At 37.6% G+C, this 19,857-nt stretch overlaps 1 protein-coding gene across 19 annotated transcripts in view; it reads left to right on the forward strand.

Annotated features, from left to right (window-relative positions):
* The window catches only part of RBM12 (RNA binding motif protein 12), a 63,550-nt gene that overhangs the window by 21,473 nt on the left and 22,220 nt on the right, over positions 1–19,857 (forward strand). For all 19 annotated transcript variants that reach the window (XM_078393289.1, XM_072997057.2, XM_078393287.1 and 16 more), the window contains 5 exons: positions 14,271–14,399; positions 15,673–15,852; positions 16,559–16,633; positions 16,873–16,944; positions 18,310–18,393. In XM_078393289.1, coding sequence (XP_078249415.1) covers positions 14,271–14,399; positions 15,673–15,852; positions 16,559–16,633; positions 16,873–16,944; positions 18,310–18,393 — 540 coding nt within the window. The remainder of the gene's footprint in view (positions 1–14,270; positions 14,400–15,672; positions 15,853–16,558; positions 16,634–16,872; positions 16,945–18,309; positions 18,394–19,857) is intronic.

Genomic DNA, 19,857 nt, shown 5'->3' on the forward strand with positions numbered 1-19,857 from the left:
AGGTAGGTGAAACTCCATGGCTGGTTGTCAGTTGGCATCTTTTGTTTGCTTAGATTAGCTATCTGTCTAAAACATCATTTAGTTCATATCTGTATGATGAATGTTGCCCTTGTGTAGTGTTCTTAAATTGTACTGAAATTTGAATCTTGAAGGACTATGAACTTTATCGTTAAGCAGATGGTTCTGGTCACTCACACTGGTGAGTGACCACATTTTTCTCCATAAGTACTGTATTAATTAGGGCAGTTAAAATCCTTTGAATTTATTTTCAACATGAAAAGGTGCAGCAGACTTGAGATGCATGGACGTCATAATAATGAAGAGGAATTTCTGATAATTGTCACTGAGTGTGTTGAGCAGATGCAACACCTTATTTGTAAAGTCTGTATCTTGAAAAAAAAAGAAATCTAGAAAGACACAGGAGCACACAATATTTTCCTCACATTGTGGGCTTCTTGCTGTTTGTGAATATTTGTCTAGACATGGATTCCTCATTTTATTTTAAGTGTTGCCTACATCTACAAAATTAAAGCTGATTATACAATTTCATAAAAATAACAAAGTGGACAAAATTGGAGAGTTCATTGTCATACCATTGTTTCATCCCATCACCACCTAAGTATCAAGGAATTTTGATTATATTTGTTTCAGTTCTTGTAGAGTTTGCTCATAAGAATTCAGATGGTATGTTCACATTTGAAGCTTTTTTGATTACTGGTTTGGGCAGCAGTGAAGTTCACTTTTTTTAGCTTTAGTAATGCTGTAATCTATGTTAGCTGTAATGATGATAATCCACAGAGTCTCCATTGCAGTTTAGCCTATGAAAGGAATACTAGAGTAGATGTTCAGGAGGATGAATTGTGTGGGTGTCCCTGATAGAGCTAGCTAGGCCAAAAATGACTGTATTATGTTAGGGACATTTAAAAAAAGTGCTTGGTGAGGGGTTTTGTTTATAATCTAAACAATGCATGATCCCTTCCCCCCCCATGAGGTAATGGTAGGAATAGAGAAATAGCGATTAAGTGGGTGGCATGCTCTGCGATTAATACATTGCCGAGATCAAGAGAAGCACAAAGTTCCTACTGCCTTCCTTACTCATAAGCTTTTCAGCCTACTCCGCTTTGTATCACTCAGAGCCCTTATAAGAGTATAAGGAACTGCTGTCCCACATGTACAATACCAGTACCTCATGCACTTGTACAAACAGTTTTTGATAAAGCTTTCATTGTTTCTTGGCATTTAAAAGAAAAACTTTTAAAACATTGGCAAATGATGATTCAGTCAAGTGGTCAATGGCTGGTGAGTTCGATGACTGCATGGCAAAATGTTTGTTTAAACTGTGTGCAAGACAGTTTGAAACCATTGTAAATTTTGTCAGTACAACAAAATCAGATGCAGTACAGATGATGTTGGAAAAACAAATAGCTAAAGAATGAATCACCATACAGAAATTAAGAAAAATATGCTAAAGAATACGTACTGGTTCTTCTTCATTGTTTTCAGCTGGAAGAAGCTGGCAAAGCTGCTTGGAAATTCAGATAATAAAATCTGTTTTCTTTACTGTTAAGGCAACAGTGTATGCTGATTATTTTCACAGGTGGAGATTGAAGATGTTACTGAGATACTGAAATTGCATCTTTAATAGCTTGTTGGTTTCTGAAGGATGTCTTACAGAGTACAACTGCCTCCAGCTGGTGTAGATTCTGTGGTGATAGACTTAAAGAAGTAGAAGGCATTTGTCTTGTCAGAGTGCTTCATTTGTTTGTGATGACAGATGTATATGATCTGCTGTGTCACATGCACAGTTGAAAATGTCATATATTCTTAGGTTTGATGGTGACTTTAGATGCCTGTCAAAATGAGACATTCTGAATGGTTCACAGGAATATGAAGAACTTGGACTTTATAACCCATGGAGAGTGTGCTTCAAGTGGTGTTTCAAGAAAATGAAATAGAAGTTATTTTGGAAATAATGCCAGCATTCATTATTTCAGTGATACATGTCAAGAAAGGATATGGATTAACTTTTTAAAACATGCTAATTAAATGGGCATGGTTCCCAAAGTGAACAATTTTGCAAGAAAATGCTTTTTCAGACTTTTTCAGCTCTATTGACACTATATATTATTTGCTCATGCTTAAACCACAGAGAAGATAGATTTTCAATTTGATTTTCTTCCATCGTATTTCCTCCTCTCCTTATAGCCATAGTGTTCCACAAAAAGACATAACTCATGCCTCTTCCCCCCCCACCCCCGATAGAGGTATTTTAAATGCTGGCTTTCAGTGATATATCCTATGCTGCACTTTGTTGAGTGAGCATTTTTCTTGTATTTCACTCTTTAATATAAGACTTATGCATTAATACCGTTCTAAACTGGAAGACAACAAACTTAAAGCTAGTTGAGCTCCCTGTTCTGCAACAATGGGGGTGGACATAAAAGGTTTCATTTCTGCAACCAGTTACACTGCTTTGATTTGTAACATAAGTACAGTAGCTAGTGCCACATGCTCCAGCATCATTTAAATCTCAGTTTAAATCTTACTGAGTAGCAGTCACTGGAGAAGTGTAAATAATACAGTGGAAGGGATAGTTCTTTTAAGTGCTGCAGTAAAATTGTGCAGCAGGCACATTGTCTGAATTTCTGATGGGATTTGTAACTGGTGAAGTAGTACGGATCATAGGATTAAATGTAAAGCAAGACCTTGTGAATCTGTCCCCAAAATGAAACTGGTATAAATAAACAGATAATCTTTCCAAGAGGTAGCAGCACTTTATATATCAGGCAGTTTGGAACCAAGAATAATATAGGACTGTAGTTACCATTGCCATTTATGTTTGATCAAAACTTCCACATTAGAATTGCAGCATTTATTCATGTAGTATCTTCATTTATAATAAGGGAAATTATCAAATTAATGGCAGGAGTGTATGTTGATATTACAGGTAATTGCATATTTAATTTCTTTAAAACTAGTGCTAGTCATTTGATATCAAATTCAAAGTTATCATTGGTCATTTTGCCTGGTAGTACGTACACCTAATTAAATTTTCTGAACACTGAAAGTGACATTTGAGCTACATATATACCTTGTCCTGACTCTGGAAAGGAGAGATCCCTATTTAAAGCAGAGAAAGCTGACATGGAGGAAATCATCTTGGTAACTACTACTTGGGCAATAGAAGGTACTGCAATTCTCAAAAGAATATAAGCAGAATAAAAAAGTTAAGCTTTAATCCATGTTGAATTCCTACAAAGTGATGGATACGGTTGACAGTGGGTGGTTTTGGATTCTCACTGCATTTAATGCAGAAAATGGTGACTTTTTCCTCAAGACAGCAACGTATTATTTAGCTAACTTGAAGTATCCAGATCTCATTTCACTCTGGTGAGTTGCATCAGATTTTGCACACAGCCCACTTGCGTGTGCACCTTTACTGAATTGGAACAAAATTTCCAAAGTATGTATATCTAACATCTTGAATAACATCTTTCTAATGCATACTTCAAATGAGAAGACTGAAAAATCTTCAGAATAGCACCAACATTAGAAGTTTCAAAACAAAAAGGAGTAAGACTGAACAGCCATGTAGTTGGCAAGTGACTTGAAGGATATCAGTAGCCATAAACAGGTAACTCTGTGTCTGCACTTGTGTGCACACTTGCACATATCCATATATATACACCACCTTAAAAGAACACTCACTCAACATTCCTGTAATCCGGTGACTGTGTTTCTGCTGAATACCATTCTTTCTGCCCAAACCAGATGCATTCTCAACCCTTTCTTCTGTACCCTAACATTCTGATCTGCAGGACTCAGAAATCCTCTGGAGAATGGTTTGTTTTGCGGGAAGGACTTGCACCACTTGGGGAGCTAGAGGAGGAGGAAGAGGGAAGGAAATTCAAAATTTAAGCGATGTTGAAATACACCTTTGGATCTTGGCCTAAATCATCAGGAACACAAAACTGTGTTTCTGTTTTCTAGCAAAACAAGGAGTCTTGTCTTCCTTTTCTTTTTTTTTCAAGAGACATGGTTACATACCATTCAGCAGTCAGTGAAAACAGGTACTATTGTACTATGGAGACATTAATATGAATTAACTTGGTTTATATTATGCTTGGACCGAAAAAGAGAGGCTAGGATAAAACCTGATTTTTAATGGAATAAACAGGTTATTAAAAGCATGATTCAAGGGTCTACCACATCATGCTTAATTGTAGTTTATCACAGTGAAAATTGAACATTGGTTTATCAATGATATATCAGATTATAATGCATAATACCACACGTTTTCCGTGGTGGTATAGAAAAATTAATATAAGCCATTGAGATTTGTGGGACATACAACATAAGAAATACTCTCTAAATTCCTTGAGAATAATTCTGTCAGTGGTATTTTGGAATGCTAAATTAAATGTATCGTGAGTGATATTTTGGAAAAGAAAGAAAGATGGAATAAGATACTTAACATAGAGTACTAATCTGAAATATGGAATTTATATTGGTTGATGCTCAGATCAGTGTAATAAAAATGCCCATAGAATGGATATCTCACTGATCCATGTTTGTTGAGAGAATTTTAAATTATTCAGATTTTATTTGTAAATAGATCTGGAGCTGATCTACAAGTAATTTCTGAAAATATCAGCTCAGCATTTTTGTGATTACAAACTATTAGAAGCTAACAAATGGCCAAAAATTAAAAAGCGGATTGCTTCATGACTACTCATATAGTGAAACTTTCAAAGTTTTAGCTATGCTTTCTCAAAAACAAGAGTAATAAAAGAAGAAAACAAAGTTGTTTTATGAAAATTCAGGATTATATATTAAAGATTTCTGCCTCTGAAAGGGATAATGATTGCCCAGGGTATATTAGTCAATAATGTAGAGAAATCTAGAAGGGAATCATGGGTGTTTCCACTCTCAAAAGCTGTACATGAAAAAGAGCAGCTAAACTATCAAATTAGAAATTCCTGTATACTGTATAAATATGACTATCAGAGACTAAAGGGCTTGAATCAGTGACCTCATATATGCTATAATATCTTTTTTCAGTTTCTCTAGTAGACTCTTGTAGGGGGCAGCAGTGTTACATGTCTGAAAGCTTCAGAGTTTATACAGTAGTCCTTATCTACACATCTGTTCTTTCAAACAAATCATGTTTTTAGATATATTTTGGAATCATTTGCCATCTTCTAATGATCGAAGTTGAACCCAGTGCACTTAGTTCTGGAACAGTGACTCCTTGACATTGATCCCTTGCTTTGCAGAATACAGAACAAGCAGATTTACCAATCTTTGTAGCCATTACCTTGTTTAGCTGCTGATCATATAACTTGTAGTCTTGTAATTGGAAACAAGCCTTTCAAGACCATTGAAAAATCAGTCAGTGCAGAATAAATATACTGTAGGAGATATATAAACCTTTTGAAAAGCTATAGAATAAGTCTGACACTGTCCCTGTTACTTCATGATATGACTGCAATCCTATTGAGTAGCTACACTTGTGTTAGTGATAGTGTTCATTGTGCCAAGGCGGAAGTACTGTTCACAAAGCACTTCCACTGGTACATTGTGCAGTTGGTCAAAACTGAAATTATGTGATGGATTGCACAATCTTTGTCTGGGCAGAATACCTAGCATAAATATACAGAGAACATTTTGCTCCACTTAAGAGTAAAAGAATTCTGGCCATACTATCAGCATAAACTTGGATAATCTTTTTTATTCTCTTGATTTGTCATGGTAGTTACTATGTAGACTGATGTTTCATAAGTAGGAGCAGTAAACAAAAACATCTGCCGCATGTCACATTGAAGTTGGCTGACTAGTTTATATTCCATCTTTTACAGAATATATATTTCTCTATTCCAGCAAGTTTTTTTGTGGAACAGTAGCATCATGGCCAGAACACTTTACAAAAGTATTGTTAATTGGCTGTTTCTTTCTTTGGATTGTATGCTGCTCCGTTAGTGCGAGTACTACTCTGGGCTTTTTACAGGTTAAAACCTACACCCTCATGACCACACATAAAAATATACATTTAAGAACAATATGGTGATACAGCAATTCAGTGATAAATATAAATAACTATAAAATATAAAGTTGGTATCAGAAAAATCTAAGTGTTTAGAAAATTGAGTTTTTGGGTTGTAGAAGTTATTCTGGGTATTTGTATCTGTGGAGATGAGTAGCTAGGTCTATTAAAAACCTGTACCTAAAGTAAAAGGTATATAATAATTTGCTGGTCTCAAGCAATATTTTTTAATGTACAAATTCATACCCAGTGTGTAAAAACACCTCACATTTCTGTTCTAGGGATGATAAGGTTGTCCTGTTAATTGATCTGTTTAGGGAGGATGGGATACCCTCTCGAAGTAATGGATAGAGTGATGGACTAAGACTCAGAAGGCCTTGGTTCAAATCTTCACTTAGCCATGGAAAGTCATGGAGAAATAGAACTAGTAACACTACGATTTAAAATATCTCACTTATGTTGAAAACTACAGTACTGGTATTATAATTTGGTTCCAACTTGGAGGCACATAACATCATAGAAAGGATAATGTGCTAGAGAAAATATGTTTAAAAATAAAATTCAAAAGGAAACATGCAGAAGATGGTTGAAGAGCAATCAGTCCAGGGTAATGAGTTCTATCTAATAGCTGGTTGTATGAGTGAGTTAGATATCTAGCTGTGGGCAAGAGGTCAGGAATTCAATTCTCTACTATGTTTCCTGGGAGAAGAGCTACTCTTTGTAGTATTGGGACAAGCTACGCAGTCCCAGAGTTGCTCCCAGAAGAATGGAATAGTAAACCACTTACGAGTATTCTGTAACTAGAAAACTTTGGAAAAGGTTGCCACCATAAATTGCATGAATGACTGCCACCACTCTCAGTTGGCTCAGAGAAGGTAACCTAAGAGTTTACACTGATAGGTTCAAGTGGTATGATCAGTGCTGGCAGAAAGGCTAAGGGCTATAGCAACAGACTTACAAAGAAGGGCTTTTTTAACAGACAGAGGTAAAAAAATATAGTAAAATGATGCTGCTGTTATGTGCTGTCAAGTCAGTTCCAACATAAAGTGATCCAATGAATTAGTGATCTCCAGAAAGTCCTGTTGTCAACAGCTCTTCTGAGCTCTTGCAGATTTAAAGCTGTAGCTTCCTTTGAGTCAATGCATTCTTATTTGATCTTCCTCTTTTCCTGTTGCCCTCAACTTTTTGCAGCATTAACTTTTGCAGCAAGCCTTCTCTTGATGTATCCAAGGTACAACACCCTTAATATAGTCATCCTTGCTTTGAGGGAGAATCCATGCTTGAGTTGATAGAGGACTGACTTGTTTGTCTTTCTGATAGTCCTTGGTATCCGCAAAGCTTTCCTCCAGTGCCACCTTTCAACTGAATCAGTATTTTTCCTGTCACTTTCACATCCATAAATAGGTATCAGGAGTACAATGGTGCAGATCGGTGGCTCCCAAACTTGGGTTCCCAGATGTTCTTAGACTAAAATTCCCAGAAGCCTTCACCACTAGTTGTGCTGGGCAGGATTTCTGGGAGTTGTAGTCCAAGAACATCTGGAGACCAAAGGTTGGGAACTACAGATGATTTTCATGTTATTGTCTTTACGTTTTAGGATCATTTCTAGTTCTGTCATAGCTACCCTTCCATGACCAGCTTAAGCTTCTTGGTTTGTGTATTTTTTTACAGTATTTAATATTTGATGTCTAATGTACAGTACTTAGAAGCTACTCTTGACTGAAGACAAAAGGAACCAACTACTCCCTCTCGCTGGATTGCAGCTATTTTTTTTCTCCTAGACGTGTATGTTATCATCTCATGTTCCCAATACCCTGCTGCTGTCCTGCCAGATACAAGAATTTTTATATATGTACAAGATAAAACACATATCTTATACAAATACGTGACTGAGCCCAACTTTCATTGAAGAGCGCAGTGGTAATGTCTTGTCTAGCCAGCAAATTTTGGACTACAGTTTTGAGTGTTGGCTGAAGAGAAAGCAGATTTTCTTTGCTTCACTACTTATTTTGATCTAGCTGGTAGTGATTTACAAAAATAGCACCTCTTATTTCAATTAGGTATATGTTAAGCTATATTCCTTTGGCCAAAAATACTGGGAAAGTACAGTACATGATAAGTAGCAGCACCACTAGGGCAGGAATTTAGTTTTTCTTTAATGCAGCTAAGAAGAACCTTGTACCCTTATAAAAAAGATTAGCTATGAGGGGTAACAGATAAACCTAGCATTGCTGATAGCTAGTGTGATAAGAGGAAACTATAGAAGTATTTAGAAGTTTTGTTCCAAGGACTTTTTATTTGAAAGTAAATTGATTTATGGAACTGCTATAAGAGCACATATTGAGGAGGAGCTAAAGAAAATGTCTTTTATCTGAACTCATTGAACCAAGGTGTGTAGTTGTTGAGGCTCTGAAAGGATACTAAATTTGGCAGTACTGGATCTGCTGGTTCCATGAACTATAGATTATTCCCTGAAACTGATAGAGTCTTGGGTTAGAGTCTGAAATTAGATGATTCAAATAATCTGCAGAGAAAATCCAGTTTCCTGACTGTAGGAAGGTATTTGGGGAGGAATCACATTCTATGAATGACTGGAAGAGTCTTTTCTACTACGAGAAAACACAGGATCTTGGATGGGTCTCCTTTTTTCAGTAATTGCATTTAACCTGGTGGATGGAACAGCATTTCCTGGTGATGCTTTGACTCTTATCACCACAGGAGACAGTGGGTGAGGAAAGCTGCTAAGAAGGAAAGTATGAAGAATGAAGTTTGGAGGTGGTTTTATTCATTTTTATTTATCTAGTTGAAATTGGATCTCATTATTTTAATTAAGAGTTCTGTCAGCTGACATGCTTCTCATCAAAATAACTGTATTAAGGATAGTTCCACCTTGGTCAAAGATAAAACCTTCCAGACTTCACTGATTCTAGCTAGGGACTGTCAGAGATATAGGTGAATGATTCAGGGCATTATCACATAGAATTTTGTCGCAGGTTAATCCTAACTTTATAGTACACCATGACATTTATATAGCTGCCACAGGTCACACAGAAATGTTTAGTTATGCCAGAAAATGTGAAGGAAAACCCACACTCTCCTATTATCAGTACTGTTTTACCCACTCTTTCTGCTGGCATTCAGATCCTCTTCTTAAATGTTTAGCAAGTGAGATAGTACTGAATTGACATGAAAACGTGAGCATTTGAATTAGTGCTGCATCAGTTTACAAACACAGTACTGTATATAAATTGCATTGCAGTTGTCCTTACGAATACAAGCAAAAGCCTGGTGAAAGAAGTAGGGTTCCTGTGACCTTTCACTGGCATTCAGATCCCTTTTAAAAATACATATTTAGCAAGTAAACTAGTGCTGAACTGACAAAACACAATAAGCATTTGAATTAGCACTATATCAGTTTAGTGTTGTATCAGCTTAGAAATACAATTTACAATTTATGTTGCGGTTGTAATCATTACCAGTGCAATGGGGAAGATAGACTGAAGGCTTAGGGTTCACTCTTACTCTGTGCATCATTAGAGATATCATCTCGATATGCCCAACAACAGCCTTAGAAGATCAAGATAGACAGTCACACAAGCCAAAAGGAAGACAAAACAATAGCAGTGGAAATCCTACAAAAGAACAAAAGTTGTGCCAGCCAAACAAAATGTACTGCCACTCATGCCAGAAAATGTGATCCTCTCGTGGTTAGTGCTAACATTGTATAGTCAACAGAATAAATATTGAAAGGAATAGAAAGAAATAGGAAAGAAACTATGGGATAAATACCTATCCAGTTACAGCTTCATTGGCCCTTCTCTCAGTTTTTCCTTGCCAAGGTAGATACAGGCGTGGAGAGGAGATAAAATACCCACTATGCATTCCTTGTACAGAAACCCTGAATTTCTGTAAGACTCCTGGCATTCTACAACACTCTCATGTAGCTCCAGAGTACTGTGAGAAAATTAAAAAGTAGTTCCGAGCCACCTAGGACTGATCAAGGCAGAAGATGTGACAGTGGCAGTTGTGCTGGATAAATCAGTGCCACTTGATGCAGAAAGGGCCTTTTTGAGATCCACCTCAGAGTGTATCCCGTCACTGCACTTGTTGTCTTGTTTAGTGCCTCCTTCAGTGCTATTATGTGTTTCTCTCAGTCCAAACATTCTGCCTGACCTCTGATTTTCACTGTCTTTATTAACATTTATTTCCTAATGGCTGACCGGAAAACATCTAACCCTTATCTCCTCCAGATGTGTCAGAGTTCCCCATTTACTGACTGATGTAACCATCACAGTCCCCAATTCTTTTCCTGATCCTGGGTTGGTGAGGCTTTTCTCGCCATAAAGGTATACAATGATGCTCTTTCAAAGCAACTTTGTGCCTGGCGCTTGAATACACTACTTGGTTCAACAGATGTTGAGAAGTACAGATACACATTTCTCCATAAAAGAATAAGAGAGGTTTGTGACACTGAATAACACGATCTGTTTTAGTTTTATGGAAGCCATATATAGATTCCCATTCTCTTATTGTAGGATTTTGGTCTGTACATTGGTAGTAGCTACCAATAATGTGTGTTGCAAATAAGTGAATTTTCTTCTGTTGTATATTGCATTGTGCTTGTGAGAGTCAGGCCTCTGTTCTCAGTAAGGTGAATTATTAAAGCATTGAAAGTTCATGAGCATTGCAGCAGCTCACAGAATGAATCTATCTGCAGCAAAATCCTGGCCAAAGGAGGAGAATGTTGGTTTGGTTTTTAATCTCACAGATTGTAAGGGAAGAATGGCTGTTCTTGGACATGTCAAGGATTTAGACTCAGTTTTCTGAGGTAGGTTAGCTAAAGGATTTGAAGTCCAGGGGCAAGGTGGCTCAAAGAAATGGTGAAGAGTAGGCTGCAAACTGCAGAACAGAGGAGTTGCAGGACAGGGGTAGAGAGGTTTGACAAAAAGTACAGAAATGGAAAGTAAAAATGGCCTGTGGCAAGAGAAAACCAAGGACTTAAGCCACAGTAACTGAAAATTGCATTCTTTGCATTTGAAGAGGTGGATTGTAATCCACAAAAGTTCAAGATAAAGTAGATCTGTTAATCCTAAAGGTTCCCGCAATACTCTTGCATTGTGATTGTTGTTATTCTTACTTACACATACTGAAATAGAGTTACCTGGGAACTCTTTGAAAAGGAGATTTGGGGGAGGTGCTATGAGTTAGCCAAAGGGACAGGAAGTGGCTCAAAAGATTCACAGTAGACTGACAAATTCACAGTAGACTGACAAACCTTAATGAAGAAGAGGAAAAGAACCAAAGAGAACGTATGATGGGACCAAACCTTTAGAATGGACATGCCATGCTGGCAAGAAAACGATGGACAGGCAGGGCTGTGTGGTTGGTCACTGTTCACTGGGGAGACAAGGGAGCATTGGATTGCTAGGTCTCAATTCTCTAGATTTGAACAGGCTACTTCTGGGAAGCGGTTGCATTCGAAAGAGATTTTTTTGGCTGCTCTGGCTTCTGCTGTTATTTGCTGCATTGTGACCTAGCAACCCTAAGAGGGCAGTGAAGGCCAAGTAGGAAAGTTCGGAAGCTGGATTTATATTGATATTGATAATTCAGCCAATATTTTGGCTGTAGCGTTTACATTTCTTTGCTGGAATCTTTGAGTCATTACCCACTGTGCTGTTGGGATGGATTTCCAACAATGTCTCAGAGTGCAGTTTTCTCTGTTGCATAAGTTCAAGCTATAGTTGACATGTTACTGCAGGGCTTCTTACATAAACTGGCTGATGTTCAAGGTGACATTTTGTGTTAGGATTATTTGTCCACATAATTTCTGACTCTGTAGGGTGTTTCATGGTTTAAAGCAAATATTCTTTTGTTGAAATTAATCACTATTTTGAGGAAGGTTTGTTCTTTATTCTAACCTGTTAGCAACTTGCCACTCTTCATTTTGGATTTTGCTAGTATGAGCCTTGATTTCCACTACTTTGTCCTGGTTTCTACTGTTGTCTAGTGTTGAATTGGAATTGCAACACACATATCTGTAGTTACAGCATCTTGTTGTTTAAAATATGCTTATGAAGGATATTTGCTTTTGAAATGGCTTGTTTGCTATTTTATGTGGATGTGGGCGAACCAGTGGATATTGTCTATCTAGATTTTCAGAAGGCGTTTGACACGGTCCCTCACCAAAGGCTCTTGAGAAAACTACACAGTCAGGGGATAAGAGGGCAGGTCCTCTTATGGCTTGAGAATTGGTTGAGAACCAGGAAACAGATAGTAGGTGTTAATTTTCACAATGGAGAGAAGTGAAAAGCAGTGTGCCCCATGGAAGAACAATAGAGTTTTTGGTCCTGGGACCAGTAATTTTCAACCTGTTCATAAATTACCTGGAGACAGGGATAAGCAGTGAGGTGCCCAAGTTTGCAGATGACACAAAAGTTTTCTGGGTGGTGAATATCAGAAGGGATTGTGAAGAGCTCCAGAAGGATCTCTCCAAACTGGGAGAATGGGTGGGAAAATGGCAAATGTGTTTCAGTATATATATATAATGTAAAGTAATGCACATTGGGGCAAAAAAAATCAAACCTTTATTTGTCAGCTGTCTGTGAGGGATCAGGAAAGAGATCTTGGTGGACACCTCGATGAAAGTGTCAACCCAGTGTGCAGCGGCAGTGAAGAAGGCCAATTCCATGCTCGTTATCATTACAGAGGGGATTGAAAATAAAAAAGCCAACATTCTAATGACATTGCACAAAACTCTAGTAAGGCTTCAAGTGGAGTATTGTGTACAGTTCTGGTTGCTGCACCTCAAAAAAGACAAGGTGGAACTGGAAAAGGTGCAGAAGAGAGCGACTAAAATGATGACTGTACTGGGGCACCTCCTTTATGAGGAAAGGCTACAGTGTTTGGGTCTCTTTAATCTAGAGAAAAGGTACCTGGGCAGGGACATGATTAAGACGTATAAAATTATGCAGGGGGTGAATAAAGTGGATAGAGGCAAACTCTTTTCCCTCTCACATAATAGTACCAGAACCAAGGGGCATCCACTCCAATTGAGTGTTGGGAGAACAGACAAAAGAAAATGTTTCTTTACCCACATGTTAGTGGAACTCCTTGCCACAGGCAGTGGTGATGGCATCTGTCCTAGATCCCTTGAAAAGGGGAGGAAAAGTCCATCACAGGTTACAAGCCATGATGGGGATGTATAATCTCCAGGCTTAAAAGGAAGGTACCTACAAATGCCAGATGCAGGGGAAGGGTATCAGGAGACAGCTCTCTTGTTGTTCCGTGTGCTCCCAGAGGCATCTGGTGGGTCCACTGTGAGATATAGATAGCTGGACTAGATGGACATGTTATAAAATAATTTCAAAATTAGGTTAGATGTGTTTTTTACAGGTTGTGTTCGTTTTGATTTTTAAAATGCTGATTTAACAGTGTCCGTTATCTAACTGAACATAATGACCATGTAAAGTGATATGAAATAGAATAAAACAAGGCTTCTGTTAGGTATTTTAAGTGCTTTCTATATACTGTGAAATTCCTGTACTGTTTAAATGTTGTATAGTGTGTATCCGTTGCAGGGCTCAGTTCTAGGTTTGGCGTAGTCAAATATTTCTTACATTTGTGTTTTATGTATTGGCATAATCACAATTCAGCATTTTATGTTATTAGAACAGACATTGGTCCATAAATTGTGGTTTAATATTAGTATTTTGAACACTATGGCAATAGGAGTTCAGTGTTCCTGTGGCAGAGATGTGAGTAGATGAATGTTTTGGGGATTGCACAGTGGTGGAATTTGTATGAGTTGATATCTCCCTGTGATGTTATAATACGGGTCTGCTGAAGTAGTCACAGCCATTTGCACTTGTTGCACCTTTTGAAATACATAAGGCATAAGTAGTTAAGAACAATGTTAAGAAAAATCAAAGGACAGTATCCCGCTAACTTTTTACTTTTTGTGCAATAGTTCATTTCTCACACACTTGTTCTCACCTGTTGTTTGCTCGGTGGATATTTAGTACCTTTGTGCTTTTGAAAGAGTGATCTATAGCTTGCACAAGCATATATGTAGAGTGTTAGGGCTCTGTGTTTCCTCAGCAGGAGTCTGCCCAAAATATTTTCAAGATCAGAGCTGACTGAATATGCACAAAGCAAAGCATAATATTATATTCATGAATATAGTCTTGCCTAATAAGGATTTATCCTTTTCTGTTCAATCTCTTTACAGATGGCTCAGTGTGTGACCAAGGTGGAACTGTCCATATCCTGTGACAATCTGATAGATAAGGATGTTGGCTCCAAATCTGATCCTCTGTGTGTCTTACTCCAAAATGTTGGCGGAGACCAATGGACTGAAGTAAGAACTATTTCTAATAGTCGAAAAGTGCCAGAAGGTCGCGAACATGGTGGTATAGATTGGTTCTAAACACTTCTAGTCTTCAGTGTTCTTCCAGTTTAATTCCAGGGCAGTGTGATTTGCAGACTTAAGCAGTACCTTATTTATTTGTGCATTTTATAGAAACATTGTATACTGTGTTTTGGCCACCATAAAAGACCAAAGCAATGGTTATCTAAATGTCAGCAAGAATGCACATTTATCCTGTACATCCCAGTTGTTAAAAGACTTCTGCACAAGCTTTTCTGGTTTTTAGAATTTTTTAACCTTTCATTGATTTTTCAATTTCATACTTAAGTGACTAGAGAATGGGTGTATTCATTTTTTAAATTTAAAATATTTTAGAATAAATATTTATGAGGAAGCCTCTTATGAAGCCTTTGGATTCTGTCCAGAGTATTTGGAAACCTGCCCTACTAATACTGTACTTTCTATTTATTTATATTGTTAAATATTCCATTATAAAATCACAGTCCTTCACAGTGATTTCCTGAAGCTACAGTTGGACATAATGCATGTATAAGCCAAAAACAATAGTAGCAATTAACCTCTCACTGTATAGTATTAGGCAACAGGGAAGTAGGGTTAAAGGTGTAGGAAAGAGTGGAAGTGATGTGTCCCATATATAACAAGCTACCTTTTCATTTTGCATTCTTCATTTTGGTCAAAATCTCCAGAAAAAATACTGAAATAAGTCAAAAGCCTGCTTCCAAGTTTGTGACTTTTTGGTTGGTCCTCATTCAAATAGTACTCTACTGTGGGCTATGGATTTGTAAAATAATGGTACAGTACAACTTTTGTTAATTTGACTTTATAAAGCTATTTTCTTCTGAAATAAAACTGGAAGGCATTAATGACAAACCTTTTGAAAGAAGTGTAAGTTCTGCATTAATGCTAATTTACACGTGATTTATTGTTCTGAATAAGAAAAAACTAGCTTGACAGACAGGTTTTCCTGAAAGCCAGATTGACTGTCACTTAATGAGTCTCTGCCATTTGCATGAATGAGTGTGTAACTTAAAAAGGTATCTTGTTCTGAATCAGTTTTGTTTCGACTGTGTCTTGACTAACAGCTGTCTAGATTCACAGATGGCAGTCTTTCCCAGGTATACGTGGAAATGTTGTCATTGATGCTTTCCAGTTAAACACTCAGAATTACGTAAGATCATGTTCCTATTTTGCGAAAGCATATAGGTATTAAACAGGATTTTTCTAAATTTTGTTGTTATTGCAGTTGGATCGAACTGAAAAAATAAAGAATTGCCAAAATCCACAGTTTTCCAAGAGGTTACTGATTGATTATTATTTTGAGAAAGTTCAGAAACTGAAATTTGGCATGTATGACATCGATAACAAGTCGTATGACTTAAACGATGACGACTATCTTGGAGGGGCAGAGTGCACCTTGGGACAGGTACTGGAGAACAAATACTGCTGCATGCTGTGTAAAATAGTACTAAATTAAAGGGCAACTATAGACATTTCTTTAGTTACATAACTGGAAGAAGAAGCTGATTTCCTTGTCTCTTTGGGGGGGGGTATTTATTTATTTATTTATTTATTTATTTTATTTCTATCCCGCCTATCTGATCATATTAGACCACTCTGGACATGCTTCTTTGATGGGTGATAGCTACTAGGTGATAGCGATCTTAGTAGCTGCAAAGCCAGTTACTCATTTACTTCGCTGTGCCTGTTGCTAAAGAAACAACTTTACTATCGAGTTGTTTTCTGGCTGCCACCTTTAGAGTTGAAGTAGACCTTTAGTAATCTAGTGTGTGGCATAACACCTAGTAGCAACATTCCTCTCCTGCACAGGCAGTCAATATGTGAAGTAAATAGGTAACATCTACTTTTCACTACACGTATAATTACACTGATATGTATTTTGGTAGATGATTTGGAAACCATGATTAAATTTAATATGCTCTGTTTCTGATAATGCTAAAAGTATAGTGTTGACAGTATGTTCTTAAACAACATGCAGTTAAGCCACTGCTTCATATTTATGTGGAAGGTGCATATAAATCCTATACTACAAAGACTTGCACTATAACACTTTATAGAGTGTATCATTTACTGTTCCATGTATTTTATAATCTGTGTAATTATGTCTTTAGATTGTGTCAAGCAAAACAGTCACTCAGCCTTTAATGTTGAAGAAAGGAAAACCTGCAGGAAAAGGCACTATTACGGTAAAAAAAACCCACCCATCTATACAACTTAAGAGTAAAAAAAAAATAATGCTGCTACTGCAAGTATAGTTTAATGGACTACATTTTCCATTAAGTTAATTATTGGGTACAATAGTTTCTTTTTAAAACTCATTTAAAACTCCTATGTACAAACTTTCTAGCAGTTATATCATTCCATGGACTAAATATTGTTCACATTACAGTGTTTTCTAAAAGAACATTTTTTTGTAAATCTACAGATTTCTGCAGAAGAGATTAAAGACACCAGAATTGTATCTCTGGATGTTGAAGCTCGGAATTTGGACAAAAAGGTAAATTATGGCTGAAGTCCTATTAAACAAGTACACTAGTTACAACAACACCAGGACAAAAGTGTTATTCATAAAACACTTCTGCTAGTGCATTGTACAATCAGTCAGAACTGTGTGACTAATTGGGCAATTGATCTGCATCATTCTTATTGCTGGCGCAGAACGCCTGGCATATTTACAGTGGCATAACATGTGACCAAAACGAACGTGATCTTGGCTAATGTTTTTATCGGTGAATTCAGTACTTGAACTGAGAGGAATATAGTTGTTTGTTCTTATTCATGTAGGGAGCTGAAGAATAGTTTTATAAAGACCAACTGATACTTATGTATTTACTTAGAATATTTCTATACTGCCTTTCTCCTAAAAGGATCCAAGGTGGCTTACAATACTAAAAGAGACTATGTTAAAAGCTAAAGCAACAAATCATTATAATATTAAAAAGAATTAAACAAATAAAAACTTGAAACTAAAACCATTAGTAAAAACATTAAAAACACTAGAAATACAATAGTCCTTAAAAAAGAAAGACTTTTAGTCTGCCACTCATTAATAGAAAACCTGCCTGAAGACAAAGATCTTTGTCTGCTGCATAAGGATAGTAAAAACTGGCCTCCCATGCAAGGGGGTTCTAAAGTCTCTGGGAGGAAGGGCAGAGAAGGCTCTCCTGCGTGTCCTCACAAAACACACCTGTGAGGGTAGCAGGACAGAGAAGGGCTTCCTTTGAGGATCTTAAAGTTTGGGCAAGGTTATAAAGGAAGGCAGGTTTTTTAGACAGCTTGGACCCAAGCCATTTGGGACTTCATTGGTTAAAACCAACATTTTGAATTAGAAATGGATTGGCTTCTACTAGAGTTATGTGATCTCTGTAACCAGCCCCAGGTAACAATCTGGCTGCAGCTTTTTTTCCCTACCTGCTAAACTGTGTTGTTTACACAAATGATATGGCATGGTGTTTAGAAATACTACCTTGAACATTTGTATAAACAACACAGTATGCTTTTTCATACAGGATTGGGGGGGGGGGGAATATCACAAACAAGTGTCAGACTGTCTATAGGGGCTATTGCTTCTATTTTAAGTCCTAAACAGTCATGAAAAAAAATGCAGCTCTGAGGGTATGAATAGATTTCAAGGAATATTATGCATTGGAACAAGAAGGAAATAAGAAAAAATTAATCAGTCTGCATTTGTGTTTCATAATGACTGTTACAGGGCAGAAATGAACTGCTACTTGTTAAATTCTTAAAGCATGCTTTTACATTTTTTTAGCAGTGGTACAAATAACATAATGGTGTGTTGGTTTTTGTTTTAGAAATACCCTGGTGGATCATATGTATAAAAACGCTGTCTTTTTCCATATAGGATTTTCTGGGCAAATCTGATCCATTTTTGGAGTTTTACAAGCAAAGTGACAGTGGAAAATGGCAACTTGTGTTCCGATCAGAGGTAGGATTTTCAGCTATTCAACTTCAGTACCGTATTTGCCGGCGTACAAGATGACTTTTTGGCCCTGAAAAATGCCTCCGGGGGGGGTCATTTTGTACGCTGGGTGCATGTCTAGCAAACCCTCCCTCTCTCCCAGCGAAGTCACTTACCTGGTAGTAAGACCGAGTAGAGCCCCACTCCTAGCCTGGGAACAGCCTGACTCTAGCGCCGAACAGCTGACTGTCGGAACAGCAGAGAGGCGGCAGCCATTTTGAGATGCGACCACATGGCTGCTGCCTCTCCAAAATGGCTGCCGCCTCCGAAAAGGAACCAAAAGGGGCAAAAGGAACTCTCCCCGTGATGCAACCAAAGCAGAATCACGCATGCGGAAGAGGGGGTAGTTTTATACAGCAAGTATATAACAAACTCTACATTCTGAGTGGGAATGTTGGGGGGCCATCTTATACACCCAGTCTCCTTATACACCGGCAAATACAGTATATTATTGTATCTTATTGGTGGATGTATTGGATTGAAAATTTGCTATATAAAACTCATGTTAACATTATTTCATATATGTCACATCTTCAGATTAGTGGGAGTGTAGACAGAAATTACATCTTGTATCCTGTGTTTTTATAAACCCAATCAAGGTAATTAACATCCTGACCTAGGCACAGAGGTTGTTTATGCCATGCGGGACTTGAAAGTTTCTGTCCCCTGGATGGAGTGGGTGGTTATGGTCTTCCATTCCTCTCTGCAGATTTCAGCCTAAGGAGACTAGACTGTAAAGCCCTTTGGTTGTCTAGGTTGTGTTTGGCTCCTGGAAGAAGGAAAAACTATCTGTCCATGCCTGGTTTGACTCAAGAGTCTATCCATCACGTGAAGGTGCCTTTGCGTTTCCTTTTGCTATATTGGATCCCTGTCAACCATCTTTAAAATAAGCCTTCCAAGGTCCCTGTAGCCTTCTGTCTTTATCAGGACTCAAAAGATGCATGCTCACTTGGATTCTGGATGGTCAGGAAGTGCCAATTAACACAAGGTTGCATGCCCATATTTGAACTGAACTATGAAAAACTGAGCTGTTTTTTTTTTTTTTTTTTTTGCCAAGTGAGGAAGAGACACTTTGCACAAATATGACTCTAGTCTCACAAAGGTCTTTCACTAGATTCTGGGGTGTTCTTAATATCCCATATTCCACTCTGTTTCACCCCCAGCCATCAGGAACAGGTTTCCTAGAGGCATAACAATCTGCAGTCATCTTCCACAAGCTTCCTTCTACTTCTCATTCTCAGAATCCGACAAGCTATTGGTTTCTACCTTGTTTCTCCGAAAATAAGAGCTAACATGAAAATAAGCCCTAGTATGATTTTTCAAGATGCTCGTAATGTAAGCCCTACCCCCAAAATAAGCCCCAGTTAAGTGAAACTCTGCCCTCCACCATTGTGCAGCAACCAGAAGAAGATGACAGGACTGTATTTGAAT

Source organism: Pogona vitticeps, chromosome 4 (genome assembly GCF_051106095.1).
Source record: "Pogona vitticeps strain Pit_001003342236 chromosome 4, PviZW2.1, whole genome shotgun sequence".
Lineage (NCBI taxonomy): Eukaryota > Metazoa > Chordata > Lepidosauria > Squamata > Agamidae > Pogona > Pogona vitticeps.